Source organism: Heloderma suspectum, chromosome 5 (assembly GCF_057233095.1).
Source record: "Heloderma suspectum isolate Gila_16-S chromosome 5, 16-S_ref, whole genome shotgun sequence".
Classification (NCBI taxonomy): Eukaryota; Metazoa; Chordata; class Lepidosauria; order Squamata; family Helodermatidae; genus Heloderma; species Heloderma suspectum.
Window position 1 is genome coordinate 121,769,456 of NC_139462.1, and position 12,326 is coordinate 121,781,781.

A 12,326-nucleotide genomic window follows, 5' to 3' on the forward strand; every position below is an offset into this window, starting at 1 on the left:
CAGTAAAAACAGCTTAAATGTAACAGCATCATAAAGCTTTATTTAGGTATTTATTTTTGAAATATAATCTGTGATCTTTATTGTATTACATCACACTTTCAACATTGATGTTTTCAGGGTGGTGACAAAAATAAAAATATAGTATCATAAAAGCAATCAACAAATGATAAAACAAAATCATAAAGAGCAAATTCAAGCAGAATTAAACAATTAAAGAAATTAAGAGGCCTGGAGGGATAAAACATGTATTTGCATGGTGCCAAAAGGATATCAATGCAGGTGCCAAGTGAGCCTCTCTTGGACAGGAATTCCAAGGTGGGGCACCATAATCAAGAAATATGTTATCACAATGTATACATATGTTAATATTATATTTGCTCCTTATTTCTAACACAAATATCATCCCGATAATACATTTAAAAAATCAAATTACAAACAAACAGAATACATTCCAGGAACCTTAATAACTACCTAAACATTTTAATGGAGCAGGCTGGGCAGACCTCCCTTGGATGGGAATCCCACAGTGCAGGTGTTGCCACAGAAAAGGCCCTATTTTTGTAGAGAACAATCTCAGAATTGATGGTAGTAGCAGCCAAAGCACCTGAGCATAATTAACAGGGAAGGCAAAAAGTGCTCATTAAGATATACTGGCCCAAGGCCATTTAAGGTCTGAAAGATCAAGACCACCACTTTGAACATGGCCTAGAGACAATCTGGCAACCAGCTGAGATTATAAAGGTGTTACATGAGCCCTGTGGTCAGCCCCAGATCACAACTGAGCAGCTAAATTCTGGACCAGCTGAAGTTCCAAACTGTTTAAAGGACACAGCCCTACACAGAGCTGGAAGAACACAGTCCTGGTGATAACTGTCACTCAGGGAAGGGTGGTTCAGCAGCAGGAGAAGAAAGGGAGTCTTGTAGATGTTAGCTTACCTACTCACAATAATACCAACCTGCTCTTGCTACGAAGGAAAAAACAAACACAGATAAAAAGATAATGCACTTTCAGCCACTCACACTGAGCATACACAAGTTTAATACAATGTCAAAGGCTCAACAATTAACTTTAATCCCTCATTCAAGGGGGAAAATGGATATTTATGTTAGAACAGTCCAATTATCAAAATATTTCTCACCTATGCCCATTGTCCAACTCTAAAAAATGACCTAAAGGTGGGGTTCCCAATGTGGTGCCTGCAGGCACCAATGTGTCAGCGGACACCTCCCTTGGCATCTACCAAGCCCCCCTTCCCATCCTGATATTTTAAATATTTTAAAAGAGTAAAAAATAATAATCTTGGAGGTTGGCAGACTGCAAAGTGATGCACCAGCTTCCAGCACTACCTTTATTTCCAAGAATGCCTCTGGGCCCCATGTGACCCCCCAGAGGTATTCTTAGAAAATGCGAATGTGGGTGGGGCTGCAGGCCAGCACTTCATTGTGAAGCATGCTGAGAAAAAAAGAAAGGTAAGGGGGCAGCATCCTGGAGGGCTAGAGGAGGTGGTGGGGAGTAGGAGGTTGTTTTGTCAGGTGTGTGTGTGTTGTGCCTGTTTTTTGTTTTGTTTTTGGTGTGGTGTGTGTTAGCAGGTTTGCTTTCTTGTTTTGGTGTGGTGTGTGCTTCGCCTGGGTTTTGTGTGTATATGTAGACGGGGGCTGGGATTGGACATGTGTGGGTATATATGGGTGTTTTGCCTGTGTGTGTTTCTCTGATCATCACCAGTTTACCTGTTGTGAAATTGGTATACTGTTGTGCTTAGTGGGGGCAAATAAGTGATTTGGCATTTGGGGCTCAAGCCCCATCTCTGCCTTCTATTCATTTTCTTGGCCAAGTTACTTGTCTGAGCCTCATCAGTTTGTCTTCTTTGAAGTCAGTGTTGCCGCAGAAAAGTGTGGGTTCAAAGGAGTGGTTTTGTTTTGGACCACAGACTCGACCTCTACCTTGTAATCAGCTTATTGGGCAAGTTACTTTTCTTTTAGCCTAATTGGTTTGCCTTCTGGGAAACGGGTGTTTTGTGATAGGCCATGCTGACCATGCCAGCCAGTTTGTGAGAGCACCCATGGCACACTCTCAAAATCTGAAGTGTGCCCAGAGGCCAAAAAAGGTTGGGGACCCCTAACTTAAAAGGGCAACTCTGAGCAGTGACGTATGACCCACTGCAGCACTGCCAGTGGCATGGCCTCTGGTGAGTTCCTTGGGGTTTTAACAGGCCTTTCCCTGATGAACAGGACCAGGCCTTTAATTAAGCAGTGAGGCAGGGGCATCATGAAAGGAAAGGAAATTGTTAGTTATTTAATGTAATATTTTATTTTTACTGCCAGGGAGGTGGAAAGGTACTTTTGGGAATTTCTATCCCATGTGCCAAAATAATTTGACCAACCTTGGATACTGTGCATCTTGATTTGGCGTGTGTTGGGGTGGGGGGAGTCACTATTTGCTGCTCCACCTCAGGCAGTAAAGTGTCTTCGGCTGGCTCTGCATGCCTCACCTAACATGGTCCAGGGCGCATGATAACAGGTCTGTGTCAGGCACCCAGTATCCTTTAATTATGTAGAAAGATCTTTATTGCTCCTCTCCCCGCAAATGCACTGCTAGTTGTAATCTGATACCTGCAACACCTACCACCAACTAACTCAGTCTGGAATTTCCATCTGCCCATTTTTATTTTTTTAGCTTTTCTGGATCTTTTCCTATCCCCTGCTTTTTGTACCATCCAGCCTGATGAAGAGTTCTGGAGAACTTGAAAGCCTGCATGTTTTTGTGGAATTTGGGTTGTCCCTAATAAAGGTAGTGCCCAACTGTGGATTTTTTTCTTCATGGACCAGTGTGGGTATCTTTGCTTTTAAAATTTTTAATACTCCAGCCATAATCTTGTGAGTTTTGAATTATATGAAGGTCTTCTAGCTGGGGAGCCTTCATATCCAACACAGCTAACTGATTAAGTTAATAGAATCCAAGGCAAACCATTCAACATCACAGTAATTCAAGTCTATGCCCCGCCACTGAGGCCGAAGAAGCTGAGGTTGATCGGTTCTGTGAAGACCTACAACACCTTCTAGAACTAACACCAAAAAAAAGGTGTCCTCTTCATCATAGGGGATTGGAATGCTAAAGTAGGAAGTCAAGAAATCACCGGGATAACAGGCAAGCATGGCCTTGGTGTACAAAATGAAGCAGGACAAAGGCTAATAGAGTTTTGCCAAGAGAACACGCTGATCATAGCAAACACTCTTTTCCAACAGCACAAGAGATGACTCTACACATGGACATCACCAGATGGTCAATCTCGAAATCAGATTGATTATGTCCTTTGCAGCCAAAGATAGAGAAGCTCTATACAGTCAGTAAAAACAAGACCTGGAGCTGACTGTGGCTCAGATCATGAGCTGCTTCTTGCAAAATTTCAGCTTAAATTGAAGAATGTAGGGAAAACCACTAAACCATTCAGGTATTCCCTAAATCATATCCCTTATGAATATACAGTGGAGGTGAGGAATAGATTTCAGGGATTAGACCTGATAGACAGAGTGCCTGAGGAACTATGGACAGAGGTCCGTAACATTGTTCAGGAGGCAGCAACTCAATCCATCCCAAAGAAAAAGAAATGCAAGAAAGCCAAGTGGCTGTCTGATGAGGCTTTACAAGTAGCTGAGGAAAGAAGGGAAGCGAAAAGCAAGGGAGAAAGGGGAAGATATACCCAACTGAATGCAGAGTTCCAGAGAACGGCAAGGAGAGACAAGAAGGCCTTCTTAAATGAACAATGCAAAGAAATCGAGGAAAACAACAGAATGGGAAAGACTAGAGATCTCTTCAAGAAAATTGGAGATCTCAAGGGAACGTTTTGTGCAAAGACGGGCATGATAAAGGACAAAGAAGGCAGGGACCTAACAGAAGCAGATGAGATTAAGAAGAGGTGGAAAGAATACACAGAAGAACTATACAGGAAAGATCTGAATGTCCCTGAGAGCCATGATAGTGCGGTCACTGAACTTGAGCCGGACATCCTCGAGAGTGAAGTCAAGTGGGCCTTAGGAAGCATTACTAACAACAAAGCTAGCAGAGATGACAGTATTCCAGCTGATCTATTTAAAATCCTAAAAGATGATGCTGTTAAAGTGCTGCACTCAATATGCCAACAAATTTGGAACACTCAACAGTGGCCACAAGACTGGAAAAGGTCAGTTTACATTCCAATTCCAAAGAAGGGCAACGCCAAAGAGTGTTCAAACTACCGCACAATTGCGCTCATTTCACATGCCAGCAAGGTGATGCTCAAAATCCTACAAGCTAGGCTTCAGCAGTATGCGAACCAAGAACTACCGGAAGTACAAGCTGGGTTTCGAAGAGGCAGAGGAACTAGAGATCAAATCGCCAACATTCGCTGGATTATGGAGAAAGCAAGAGAATTCCAGAAAAACATTGATTTCTGCTTCATTGACTATGCTAAAGCCTTTGATTGTGTGGATCACAACAAACTGTGGCAAATTCTGAAAGAGATGGGGGTACCAGACCACCTTACCTGTCTCCTGAGAAACCTGTACGAGGGTCAAGAAGCAACAGTAAGAACCAGACATGGAACAACCGATTGGTTCAAAATTGGGAAAGGAGTACGACAAGGCTGCATATTGTCGCCCTGCTTATTTAACTTATATGCAGAGTACATCATGAGAAACGCCGGGTTGGATGAATCACAGGTCGGAATTAAGATTGCCGGGAGAATTATCAACAACCTCAGATACGCAGATGATACCACCCTAATGGCAGAAAGCGAAGAGGATCTAAAGAGCCTCTTGTTGAGGGTGAAAGAGGAGAGTGCAAAAGCTGGTTTGAAACTCAACATTCAAAAAATGAAGATCATGGCATCTGGCCCCATCACTTCCTGGCATATGGAAGGGGAAGAAATGGAAGCAGTGACAGATTTTATTTTCTTGGGCTCCAAGTTCCCTGCAGATGGTGACTGTAGCCATGAAATTAAAAGATGCTTGCTCCTTGGGAGGAAAGCTATGGCCAACCTAGACAGCATAGTAAGAAGCAGAGACATCACCTTGCCACCAAAGGTCCGTCTAATCAAAGTGATGGTTTTCCCAGTAGTAATGTATGGCTATGAGAGGTGGACTATAAGGAAGGCTGAGCGCCGAAGAATTGATGCTTTTGAACTGTGGTGCTGGAGAAGACTCTTACGAGTCCCCTGGACTGCAAGGAGGTCAAATCAGTCCATCCTAAAGGAAATCAACCCTGAGTGCTCATTGGAAGGACAGATACTGAAGCTGAAGCTCAAATATTTTGGCCACCAAATGTGAAGAGAAAACTCTCTGGAAAAGACCCTGATGCTGGGAAAGACTGAAGGCAAAAGGAGAAGGGGACGGCAGAGGATGAGATGGCTAGATAGCATCACCGATGCAATGAATATGGACTTGAGCACACTCCGGGACAGAGCGCAGGACAGGAAGGCCTGGCATGCTATGGTCCATGGGGTCACGAAGAGTCGGACACGACTGAACAACAATTATCCTATTCAGCCCATTGGTTTTGGAATCTGGTAGCATTGTTACCTCTAGGGCAGTTCTCCTTGTTTGGCACTACTGAAGTGGCTAGGCTAGTTTAAGGAAATCCTGTTCTCTCACTAAACAATAGTCTGGTTCTTTTTGTATTACAGTTAGAATAAGATCACTACAGGATCAATACTTACTGGATATTTATTTGGGTGTGATTTTTTTGACTTTTTAAAATAGAGAGCTGTGGACAGAGACTTTGTATCTTTGATAAACCTCTTGGTGTTTTGCTTAAAAAAATCTTAATACAAAAGGGGACTATAAGATAGATACAGGCATACAGAAAACGGTATCTAAGAGAGGAATCCTAACCCCCAGATCCTCTGGCTGAAAAGTGAAAAGGCCTAGGAAGGATGGGGCAGAAGTGCCCCCTGCAGGCATTCAACAGCATACAAACATGTGTATATAACATCTCTAGTTAAAGGGCAGATAACATGCATGATTCAAGAGCCTGACTGGGATACCTATAATTTTAAAAAGGTATACATGGATGCCTGCTATTACAAAAAAGCATAAATGCTTACCAGACTTCACTAGAGAGATTGCTGAGATCAATCCCTTTTTCATATTTTTGCATAAGAAAGTTTACTTATTTTTTTTATAACAACCATGTTTTAATTAGCCATTCAGCAGGATTAATCAGTGGAGGTGAGGAATAGATTTAAGGGATTAGACCTGATAGACAGAGTGCCTGAGGAACTATGGACGGAGGTCCGTAACATTGTTCAGGAGGCAGCAACTCAATCCATCCCAAAGAAAAAGAAATGCAAGAAAGCCAAGTGGCTGTCTGATGAGGCTTTACAAGTAGCTGAGGAAAGAAGGGAAGTGAAAAGCAAGGGAGAAAGGGGAAGATATATCCAACTGGATGCAGAGTTCCAGAGAACAGTAAGGAGAGACAAGAAGGCCTTCTTAAATGAACAATGCAAAGAAATCGAGGAAAACAATAGAATGGGAAAGACTAGAGATCACGACTTAACGACTTAACGAAGGATTAATCCTGGCACTAATTCATACATTCCAAGAAAGACAAGTTTCTTGAAAGTGTACCTTTTCCATGTTCAAGAAGGTTAGCAGTGGAGATAAGTATATTTCCATCCCTTATCTGTATTTCAGCATGATTTCAGTCTGATATAGTTTAATTTTAACATATTTCTGTGAAATGCATAGAAAGTCCACCCAAAGCCAGTTGCAATTCCAACACCTTTCTGAACTATTTAAATAAATTTTCTGTAGTCTATCAGGGGTAAGATACAAGCAACAACATTTTATAGAAATTACCTTTGCCCATTGTACTGATAGAATATAGAGATCCCCAATTATAAATACAATTCCATTGTTCCAAAGAAATATCCAGAGTACATATTGGGCATAATCCAGTAAAAGTTAAGCATATTTAAATTCCATTTATTTTAATGGAAGATTAATGCAGTATTTGTCATCTCAGACAATGGGCTTAAATGTGTTCTTATAGCATAATTTTTTTGTGGTTATATATTTCTGGGCTGTGCCCATTCTGTACTCACATACTGTATTACTAAATTGGATTCCCCATATTCTTAACTTCACTGTATTTGTTTCAAACTTTGAACAATATGGATATTTCTCATGCTATAAATGTTATATGACTTTATACACAATTTGGACTGAGATCAGTGTCACAGCATCCTGTCCGATATGTTAAGGAATCTGATATCACTCAAATTTAAACTGACTTGAAGAAGAGTGCATGCAGTGCTTAAAAAACCCAAGAGATTTTATAAGGTAAAAAGAGAGGTTCTGCTCACAAACTAACAGATACAGAAGTTATATAAAAGAGGCAAGCAGGGTAGCAGAATGGAGGAGATAACAATGACCAGGGAAGAAAGGCGAAAGCAGAGACATAAGTTTTCAGTTGCTGTTTAAATACAAAGAAAGTGTAATAGTAATTGAGTTACCTGGAAGCTTTCTACTAGATAAAACACAGCTTGTATATAGACAGTTTGGCTAGTGCTTAACATACATGGCCAGACCGTGAGAAGACCCATTTAACTGCTATACTTAATACAGGAATCCTTCAAAATTAAATCTAAGATTTGATAGGAGGTTCAGCTGATCCCTGCAGAGCTCCAAGGCCACAGCGCCTTTGCCTGCCTGCCTGCCTGAGTTACAAGGCAGCCCTTCTTCCACCTTCAATATCCTCTTTCTATATTTAGCGGGGGGCCCTCCCCGCCCACGAATAAAACAGGATGGAAAAGGAGAGCCCGGCGAGATCGGCAAGGGCAGCGATGAACCGAGTGTGCGAGCATATTAAAGACCTTTGTCTTTTTCCTCCGCTTCCCGGCTAACTTTGGTGGCCCACAAGCACCTCTTCCTCCCCTCGTAGTTTTTTCTTCCTGTACCAAGGCACATGGGGTCCTCTCGTTCTTGCTGTCCCCCTCCTGGCTACCTTGGGCCTTTCCCCCCTTTCTCACGAAAGGACTATTTGCCCCCCTATCCCCCGCGCCCGCAAGCTCCTGGACTCACCCGCAACCGGGGAAGGTTTGCGCAGCACCACCCATCTATTCTTCCACTGCGGGGGGGGGGGGGAGAGAAAGAGAGAGAGAAAGTCGGTGGAGGGAAGGCGTATGCATTCCCTTTTTCCTCACCCACCCCGACCCAAACAACTTGGAGAGGAAAATGCCCACTCCTGCACCACCGCGGAGAAAGTAAAAGTCGGCACCGGCAAAGCCAGGCCAGGGGAGTTTCGCGTCGGGGACCTTTTTTCCATCTCTCCACTTGAGCTGGCCCTCCACCACTACCGCGGAATCCGTCATCTTCAGTCATGATTTCCGACAGCTGCTGCTAGCGTGGCTGAGCTGCTGCAGGGTCACTTTCAAAATAGCTTTATTGGGTCACTGCTGCCAATGGAGCGGGGAGGGGAACAAGGAAGGAGGCGGATCGGCCGCTCGGCAGACAGGAATTGGCAGCAGAGCCAAGGCAATGAACCGCGACTAGGCTTCTTCCTGGGTCAGTGCCGGGCTATGGGACAGTATCCATCGGTAGTCCTATGTAAACTAGGCCCATTCACTTCACTGGGTCTACTCTGTGTAGGAGCACCGTTGGATACTGCCCCTAGGGCTCCCTCCCCGGTAGGCTCAGACTTCCCTGCCGTGCTGCCCCAGAGAGAGAAGGAGCGACTGTGAGCAGCTGGAGGCGGCGTTCCTTTTTGCAAAGTGGCCTCTCGCCTGGTTGGAATGGCAGCGCGAACTGGGCCTTTGAAGGAGCAGCCTCTATCTGCTCACTCTCTTGGGTTGTTCTTCAAGAACAGGTGGTGGCTGTTGCTACTTGCAGGAGCAGCTGCTGCCTCTTGGTTACTCACCTTCTCCCTCTGCCTTTGGGCAACATCGTACGGATTGCGGCCTCCTAGAACGATCTCGTGCGTGGGAACGCCACTACAGTCTCTGCCTGCTCTTTTGCCCCCTTTCTGGCGGCGGCGGGGGAAGTTTAGCCAGGGGCCCGAATCCCCACTGCCGCACCACCCAGGAGAAGAGGTGACACCTGCTTCCTCTGGCCACTCAGCCCCCCTCTCTCCGAGTGGCTTGGCCTGGAGGATTCGGCCCAGTGGGGCCAGAAGCACATGAAAGCGCACGAGGCAGCAAGAGGAGGAGATGACGACGACTATTAATTGCAGTGGTCTCTGTCTGCTCACTCACCCTGTCTCTTTGGGCAGTGCAGCGAGGAGGGCGTTGGGGATGTGGACCCACCAAAACCATGTTGTGGAAGGCGTCCCACAACTGAAACTGGCTCTGCCTACATTTAAGTATTATGCTCGTAAAACTCTCCTAAGTAGATTTGTACAGTTCTTTAAATCTTCCTTAACCTTTCAAATAATCATAATAGTAATGCAATGAATAAATCATCATTGCTTGCATTATGAAATGAGTAAGGAATTCGAAGCTCCTGATTTAATAGAGTGGGAGATCAAACTGAGTTTCTTGAAAAACTTGCAGCTTACATATTTAGGTGAGGAAGGAAGCAGTGCAGGGGGCCTGGAATACAACCAATAGTGAGGTAATAAGTGGATTCTTGCAAAATTTACATCGTAAATAGGTGGACTGAGTTTTTAAATTATAAAAGATTAAAATATAAGTATTGTGTATAATAAGTAGCGGCTAATAACTTTGTTGTTTATTGAGTATGGATTAATAGAGAATTAATTTTATAGGTATGTGATAAACAGAAGAGTAATACGTTGAGTACTGTAAGATTTTATAAGAAGAAAGACAAGTGTAGATTCGTAATAAACATTAAAATGAGTAAAAGATGACTTTGGCATTATTTTTTACACCTATACTTGAAAAGAACCATTTCCAGCTCTCGTGTTCACCTTAATAGATAGTTCTGTACAAAGATACCCCCCGCCCCCTTTGAGTGAGACGGCTCGTCCTTCGAAGTAATGGTCGAAGCGTGAGTTGTGTGTCCAGGGGGTAGCGCTGGGGGTAGAAATACTCCTTTTCGGCACGGGGTTCCTTTCTCCTCTGTCGCCTTTCAGAGAAATTAATGCACATTTTGATTTCTTTAAAGCAAGAGGGAAGGTAGACCGTAGCAGGCATCGTCGGTAGAAAGAGGGAGTTACGAGGTTTTCTTGGGTCGGCCAAGAGTTTTACGAGGAAAAATGGATGGAGAGACTTTGGCTGAGCTGCAAGCTCTGCTGAGACAGGACATTGGGACAGATGCTACTTAGCGAATAGCGATATGATTTTTTTACTTGTTTTTGAGGCAAGAACATTTTTCTGTTTCTTTATGTGGACTCTCAGGGAATGCGGCACTACTTTCCCAACATGCCTCACGCGTTGGTGTCTCCGAAGGGTCGTAAGAAATGGCATGATGGGAGTTGTCGTTTTTCCAAACTATATGGTCTTCCCCCGTGGCGCGCGCCACGCCAGTTTGTCGGACCAGCCGAGGACGAGTGATTGACAGTTCGCGTTGACCAGTGGCTGATGAGGCTGTGGGTGAGGCGGGCAGACTGGCGGGCATCTCCTTGGTAACCGTCGCGGGCCGAGAGTTTACTTCTCGGAAGAAGACCTACTTGTGTGGTCTTGCAGCCCCACAGCGAGAAGGCGGGAGCTGAAGAGGTGAGAGGCAGGGCTCCGCGGGGCCTGTTTGGGCGGAGGAGCTTGGATCCCTGGGGTCGGGGGTGAGGCGCTTTGAATCTGTTGCCGACAAAGTTGAGGCGCTCGCTTTCTGTTTGGAGACCAGAGGGCGCTGGGTTGGGCGCCCTGTACAACAGCAGGTTTACACATAAGCAAGAAGTTCTGAGTTCAGTGCAATAGGCCTTTCTTCCTAACCTGAAAGTTGCGGCCCTCCTCTTCTTGCTTTCAGCTGGGGAGTGTTTGCTTAGGAGGAGGGATCGCAGCTCCGCCTGGAGATGGAAGCCACTGGCCAGTCTGAGCAGGAGTGCCCGCGTTGTCAGGCTCAGGCAGGGTGGTGCCTGCGGGACACACTGGCGCAGTTTTACCGCTGGATTTTTCAAACTGGACTTTGCTGTATCCCAAGGGTGCAGCAACTGCACGCTTCCTACAAGCAGTGCCACCCACTTCCCAGGTGTTTCAGGTGGGGCAGTAGCACTCCATGTAACTCCGCCTGGCAGTCTGTATTGTAGGCAGGAAGCGAAGGATAAGAAATAACCAGGCAGTTATCACACTAGAGAAAAATACGCAGTGAGCTCCTCCACGGATCTCTATGGGAACCTGTGTTAGGATGCATGTTTAAACAGAAATAAGCCCTACAACTCCCAGCATTCCCTGGCCAACCATGGCTGACTGGGGAATGCTGGGAGTTGTAGGACTTTTTTCTGTCTAAACAAGCATAGATTGTGCCCTTATTTAGCTTTTTCATGAGGGATCTGAACAAGTCAGGGCTGAGCAGAGAAGTAACCACGTAGTAGGACACCAAATTATTTAAGCATGGTGAAATCCCAAACAGATGGTGAAGAGCTTCCAAGAGATCACTCTGAACCAGTGATGGGGGGTGGAAAATTGTCCAAAACAATTTTTTTCCAGTGCGTTATTTTTCTGTGGAAAACATTACATTTGTTAAGTTCATTAGCAACAATGAATGTATGCCAATTGAAAATACAACATTAGGCAAGGATGGCAGTTTCAAACTTGTAGATGAGTGGTTCCTTATCATGCACGGTTTTTCCGGCTGCTAAAATTGATTAACGTGTCAATTTGCAGTACCTTTTGTTTTTTTCTTAAAGTTATACCATGTAAGGAAAGTACATGCTATTGTCTTTAATTTTTTTACAAGTATTCCAATAAAAAATTACATTATATAACATTTAAATCACATTAAGGGCGCAATCCTATCCAGATAGGCGGCCGTCTCCAAATTCTGAAGTGACTGCCTATCCAAAGCAGGGCAGGAGAAGCACGAATGGGATTGTTCCCTCCACGCTCCTCCTGCCATGCATTTTTGGCTAGACAGCCGATTGCGGCTGTGTAGCCGTGGGAGGATGGAGAGGGGAAGGAGGCATGTCGTACTGGCATTTCCGCCTGCCCCGCCTCTGAATGCCCCCAGCCATGCCCCTTTTCGGCAGCTCCACACACCTCTTGTGAGTGCAGAGGACAGGGCTGTTCTGTGAGGCAGCACAGAAGTGGGGAGAGGTCAGTTCTCTGGGAAGTGCGGGCTCTGAGGTCGGTTCCCAGAAAACAACATATCCTATGGCCGTCTAGCTGCTGTCTAGCGGCCATAGGGTTGCTCCTTAAGTGTGTTTTAATTTTTTTTCTTCAAATACTTCAAATACTTATGGT

The 12,326-nt window shown here is 44.8% G+C and overlaps 1 protein-coding gene across 4 annotated transcripts in view; it reads right to left on the minus strand.

The window, feature by feature from the left end:
* The window catches only part of DOK7 (docking protein 7), a 67,524-nt gene extending 59,082 nt beyond the window's left edge, over positions 1-8,442 (minus strand). For 2 of the 4 annotated variants that reach the window (XM_084859880.1, XM_084859882.1), the window contains exons 1-2: positions 8,289-8,442; positions 8,056-8,101 (exon numbers count right to left, since the gene is read on the minus strand). In XM_084859880.1, the coding sequence (XP_084716006.1) occupies positions 8,056-8,101; positions 8,289-8,345 (103 nt within the window). In that variant the 5' untranslated portion in view covers positions 8,346-8,442. The remainder of the gene's footprint in view (positions 1-8,055; positions 8,102-8,288) is intronic. The other 2 variants (XM_084859881.1, XM_084859883.1) reach the window with 2 other exon arrangements.
* Between the last annotated feature and the right edge of the window lie 3,884 nt (positions 8,443-12,326).